At 47.7% G+C, this 5,748-nt stretch overlaps 1 protein-coding gene across 2 annotated transcripts; it reads right to left on the bottom strand.

Moving 5' to 3' along the window:
• Positions 1-2,769: 2,769 nt before the first annotated feature.
• LOC119293553 (probable DNA-3-methyladenine glycosylase 2) lies at positions 2,770-4,076 on the bottom strand. 2 transcript variants are annotated; one of them, XM_037572005.1, is made up of 2 exons: positions 3,644-4,076; positions 2,770-3,598 (listed from the first exon to the last, which is right to left on the bottom strand). In XM_037572005.1, the coding sequence occupies exons 1-2, from the start codon at positions 4,044-4,046 to the stop codon at positions 3,039-3,041; spliced, it is 963 nt and encodes a 320-aa protein (XP_037427902.1). In that variant the 5' UTR covers positions 4,047-4,076; the 3' UTR covers positions 2,770-3,038. The 2 variants fall into 2 exon arrangements, with proteins under 2 accessions (XP_037427902.1, XP_037427899.1); XM_037572002.1 differs by having other exon boundaries at positions 2,770-4,076.
• Between the last annotated feature and the right edge of the window lie 1,672 nt (positions 4,077-5,748).

Below are 5,748 nucleotides of genomic sequence, written 5' to 3'. Positions count from 1 at the left end.
ATCTCCCACAAGTCAAAATCCACCGAAATCCCCTCCAATCTTCTTGAGAAGAGGTGTAACCGAACAAAACCTTAAGGAAGAGAGGGGCTGACATGGTAGCTCGCTGGGATTGGTCAAAGGGTCAAAACCAGGTCAACTCAATCAAAACCGGCTTCAGGAGGGAGAAAGGTTGAATCTTAGACTGTTTTGATAGTTTAGGGTTGATTTTTAGACGGTTTCGAAGTTCAGGGTTGAAACTTAGACTTTGATGACAGTTTAGGGTTGTAATATGGACTTCTCTCTAAATTGTAAGCTCGACAGAACTTCTAAAATGCATCAATGAACAATATTAAGTGATGTACCAGATCGATCATTTGCATTGAGTGTCTTGTAAAATTCATCAGTGTTCAGTATTAAATATCTAGTAGAGAAGCTCGTTTACAGACTATTGTGCCACTGCCATGTGCGTCATTTGAGTATTTACAACCTCAGGAACTCACCTATGTGATTAGGATTTTATTCAGTTAACCGAGGTTTGTTAACACCAGTTGTAGCTAACAAAAATTCAGATGATAGCACCTACTTTCCCAACAAGAATATCAACTTCTGAACAAATCCCCACGTATGCTTGGAACTTGATTACATTCAAACTACAAGATTACCAGTTTCTATCTATTTGTTTATGATAAGCTGGACGCAAGGAAGCTTGGGGTATATCAGATTTCCGCAGGGGATTGAAATGAGAAAGAATAGTTACCAGGAACAATAAAATTGCTATGTAGTGACAAACAACAGCATGAAGAAGGGATAACTGCAGACTATGAAATTGCAACAAAGATTTATTCAAATCGATACCAACCTGTGCTGGAGGGCGCAATGTGCACCGAACCAAATGTTACTTGAGATAAATTGTTAGCTCAATTTAACTTAAAAAAGCATCGATCAGCAATAATTAAATCATGCAAACAAATGATAACATCTTTATGACCAAGTAATCAACACGGAATGCATGTAAAATGCCCCAAGAAAGATGCTTCTTATGTTTATCACAACTCCAAAGGGGAGGGAGACTCTTACATACTAGGAACTTATTTTTACACGATCTAGACAGCAGTGAATCCCAATCTCTTGCCAAGAACTCACAACACAAATGAACGACACAACACCAACAAACTGAATAACAAATTGCCTTGAGATACTCCTTTCCAATGCTACACTTCTCGGCCGATACAGATAAATGATACACAAATGAAGCAACGGATTCAGATTTCAGCTATCCATCCAGCATCAATAATCAACGAGCAGGAGTGAGTGATACCGAATGAAACAAATTCCAAACATGCTGGGTAAAGGGGCAGCGGATGAGCAAATGAGCAACAGTCTCATGATTGAGGTCACACACGTTGCAGACAGCAGTGTGAGGCTAACCAAACGCAGATAAGCGATCAACAGTTCAGTTCTGATTTTGGATCGGTAGCCACATATAAAAGCTCACTTTGGGGTCAGCCTTGACCTTCCAGATAGCATTCAGCATAGGATCAGGAGTCCAAGTCAGAAACTGGAAGTCACACGCAGAAGCAGCGGAATACTGACCGTCCGCCATGAGCTTCCAAGAAATCCAGCGGCCCTCAAACAAGGCATCTTTCACAATTAGGTTCTTTCGACGAGCGAGAGCAAACAAACCAGGAGCAATTGATTTGGGCGCCTGACAATAAGCCATCAGTCAGCCCGAATTTCAGTGCATGCTGAGAAAAGAGCCTTGCCAAAGTGATCACAAGGGGGGTCAGAACCTGACCAGAGTCTCTGCTCGTCGATCCATGCACAGCCAGGCCAGCGATGAAGGGCGCGGATGTAACAGGTGATGTCCTTTGGTGCTGCTGGCCTTCCCGCCATGAGCACCCCCGTCAACATTCCATAACAAGTTCCTACTGAGCTTCTCAATCTTTTGACCCCATTTATCAGGGGCGAAGCTTGTTAAAAAGTATGTTGCGACAGAAGTCGACACAAAATTTATCAAAACCAATCTTCCAAATCTATAAAGAAGCTTCCCTTTCCATGCTTTGAGTTTACTTCAACACCTCTTGGTTTCCTGAAGTTGAGCAGGAGCCCGAGGTAGCAGCAAGGGGGAGAGCCAGCAGCACCACCAAAATCATGCATGATCTCCTCAAAATTATGGATGAGCGACACACTTGTTTATATTGACTATGAAACCCAAGGCATCACCGAAGCATTGCAGAATTGCCTCGACTCCGAGGATGTCTTGCGTGCAGGGGTTGACGAAGAGGGCCGCATCATCAGCATATTGGTGCCGAATTGCTTCGACTCCGAAGCAACCTACCAGCCCTGGACGCCAGCGTGGACGAAATACCACTTTCAGTAGCCATGTCCAGGAGTTTCTGGAGTGGCTCCATTGCCAATTTGACTACATTTCAGGTGTAGCCTTGTGGGGGTGAAGAACATATTGTGCAGTTTTACATGAGTATCTTTGAGCTATGCGATGATCTTTGTGAGGATACTATAAAAGACTTGACTGCTTCAGATACCATCACGGCCTGCTCAGCAGACTGTATGATGCAGCACCCTGACAGATAACATGGATGAATGCATGATACCTCTGAAAAGGATCATATATAACACGCGCATGTAAATTACTTGTCACTTGAGGTAGATGTATTAACAAAAATATGTAATGTATCTTCGATCAAAAGCAATTTGACAGATATCTTTGACAATGCATGGACAATCTTTTGGGGAATATGTTTCTCACATTTAATCCAAAACAGAAGCTCAAAATGCATCCAGAACATAACAGCTTGGTCTAAATTTATTTGTCGGATACAAATATGTCTAGGGCAACAATGTCTAAAATAGCAGAAATTTACAAATGAACAACACAACACCAACTATAACTGATAATGAAGTTGCCTCGAGATCCTCCTGTCCAATGCTACACTTCTCAACCGATACAGAACAATGATACACAAATGAAGTGACAAATTCAGGTTTAAGACATCCATTTCACATCAAGAACAAATGAGCAGAGCGAGTATATACCAAATTCACCCCAATCCTGGAAGCATCTGAACCGGATCGAGCATTTGGATGGCAGCTTGTTGCTGTTGCTGCTGATGCTGATGGTGGTGCTGCTGCTGGTGCTGCTGGAGCATGAACTCCTCACTGGGCGCAGGCATTGCAGGTGGCACTACAGGCATGGCTGCTGGTGCTGCTGCCGTCTGCGCCGCCTTGGACTCGATGAGGCGCCACATGTACCACGCGGCGACGGAGCGGTAAGGGCGCCAGCGCTCGCAGAGCTTCTCCATCTGCGACGGCCGGGGCACATCCTCCAGCCCATACAGCATCTGCACGCCCTTGCGGATCCCGAGATCCGCGGAGGGGAGCACATCCGGGCGCGCTAGGGAGAAGATCATGAACATGTGAACACTCCAGGCGCCGATGCCGTTGACCATGGTGAGCATGGCGGCGAGGGAGCGGTCGTCCATGGCAACGATGTTGTCGTCGGAGAGGATCCCCGACGCATACTTGCGGGCGAGGTCATGGAGGTAGGAGGCCTTGCGCGCGGAGACCCCGATTTGGCGAAGCTGCTCGGCGGAGAGCGCGAGGACAGCGTCCGGGAGCACGCCGGCCTCGCCGCCGACGAGCGCGATGAACCGGGAGTAGACGGAGGCGGCCGCCTTGAAGGCGAGCTGCTGGTAGAGGACGGATCGAACGAGGGAGTGGAAGGGGGGATGCGGGCAGTGGAACGACGGGGGGTCGTGCGCGTCGATGACGGGGGCCAGGGCCGGGTCGGCCGCGCGCAGGTGGCGGATGGCCGCGTCCACCTCGCCGTCCGCCGACAGGGGCCGGCCCCGGACGGACGGCACCAGGCGGGGCTTCTTGGGCGCCGGGTTGGAGCCGGACGACCGGGGCTTCTTCTTGGGGCGGGAAGCGGAGGCGGAGACGGCGAGGGCGGTGGCTGGCGGCGTAGCGGCGGCGGATGCGGGGGGCGACGGGGAGAGGGGGTGGGGATGGGGATGGGGAAAGGGCTGGGAGAGGGATTGCTCGCCCATGGATGAGGAGGAAAAAGGTGGGTTCTTGACCTTGGGGCGGATCTGGGGCTGGGGGCGTTTGTGGTATTTCCGAGCTGCAACTTATTAAGGTGGGGTTGGCCCTGGCCGGCCTGGATCTCAAGCCGATCCACGACCATTATCACTTTCCAAAAACAATTTCCAAAAAGAGAGAAATCTATTTATTTATTTTTGAATGGTTTTGATTTTTTTTCAGAAAAGGAATTGGACATAAAATTGTACTAGTAGGTATTTTTGATTATGGAGTTCTGAAGAGACGGTGAGGTCTGAAACTGTTGGGGCGAGCTGCATCACAGGATCTAAAAAATCAACTCTTACATTAAGCAACCCGATCTGGGTCAGGGCGGGACGGTTAGGGCTGTGACGAGTCGTCTTCGGCTGGTCTGGCGAGGCACCTCGCGATAAGGACGGCGGTTATGGTGTCGCGTTTGTTGCAGCGTTGCGGCGAGAGCTTCACGGGCCCGGCGGGACACATGGCCTGGTTTGCTCCTGCTGCTGTTCCTGGTCTGCTACTGCCTAAGCCGGTGGAGGATGTTCCCTCCCACGTAGTTGCGGAACTGTCAGCCCTATCTATGATTGCTTCATTTTGGCCCGAGCGGCCTCGCGGTGTTTGCCATGGTAAGGCGGCAATGATGAGCTCAAGATTGCGCGGGCGCATGCTGGTAGGAGGCAATCGTGGTAGCACCGACGGTTGGTCCTGGGGTGTTGATGTGTGGGTGTCAGGAGAAATCTCTGTCGGTTCGTGCCGGCACCGACAGGGTGACGCTTGTGGGCGTCACCTCCCTTCTTGAAGGTCGTCGATTGTACCCCTTCCCCGCTCCCCTCCGTGTACAGGGAGAAATCCTAGGAACCGTCCGGGCAGCAGCAGCTTTGTCATTGTCGTCGCAGTCCCTCTTGAAGGTGTTATTTGGTACGCGGCAATTCGGGGGCATAGGAGTGTGGTGGAATTCTCAAGAGGGCACCGTAGTTGCGGGGAATCATCGCTTTCGTCGATCTGGCGTTGTTGGCATTTGCTTCTCTTGTTTTTCTTTTTGGCCTTGTTTGTATTGTTTGCCCAGCAGTGGTTTCTCGATTGTATCAGATGGTTGCTATATCAATATAGCGAGGCGAAAGCCTATTTCGAGAGAGGAATATCTTAAAGCCTGAAATATTGTCTACTTGTTAGTATGGAGTTAATTATTTATTTCTATGCTTATGATTATGGTTACAGGTTTCACATATCCACATGTTTTCGTGATACTTAAGCGGATATGATCAACGATACAAATGAAATCATGTCCATATAATTTTGGAACATAATGATGACAAAAAAACAAATATAGTGATTGCTCTTATTGAAGGAAATATGCCCTAGAGGCAATAATAAAGTTATTATTTATTTTCTTATTTCATGATAAATGTTTATTATTCATGCTAGAATTGTATTAACCGGAAACATAATACATGTGTGAATACATAGACAAACAGAGGTGTCACTAGTATGCCTCTACTTGACTAGCTCGTTGATCAAAGATGGTTAAGTTTCCTAGCTATTAACATGAGTTGTCATTTGATTAACGGGGTCACATCATTAGGAGAATTATGTGATTGACTTGACCCATTCCGTTAGCTTAGCACTTGATCATTTAGTATTCTGCTATTGTTTTCTTCATGACTTATACATGTTCCTATGAGTATGAGATTA

This window comes from Triticum dicoccoides, chromosome 1A (genome assembly GCF_002162155.2).
Source record: "Triticum dicoccoides isolate Atlit2015 ecotype Zavitan chromosome 1A, WEW_v2.0, whole genome shotgun sequence".
Taxonomy (NCBI): Eukaryota; Viridiplantae; Streptophyta; class Magnoliopsida; order Poales; family Poaceae; genus Triticum; species Triticum dicoccoides.
Note: the sequence above shows the minus strand (reverse complement) of the source record. Positions and strands in the feature narration are given on the sequence as shown.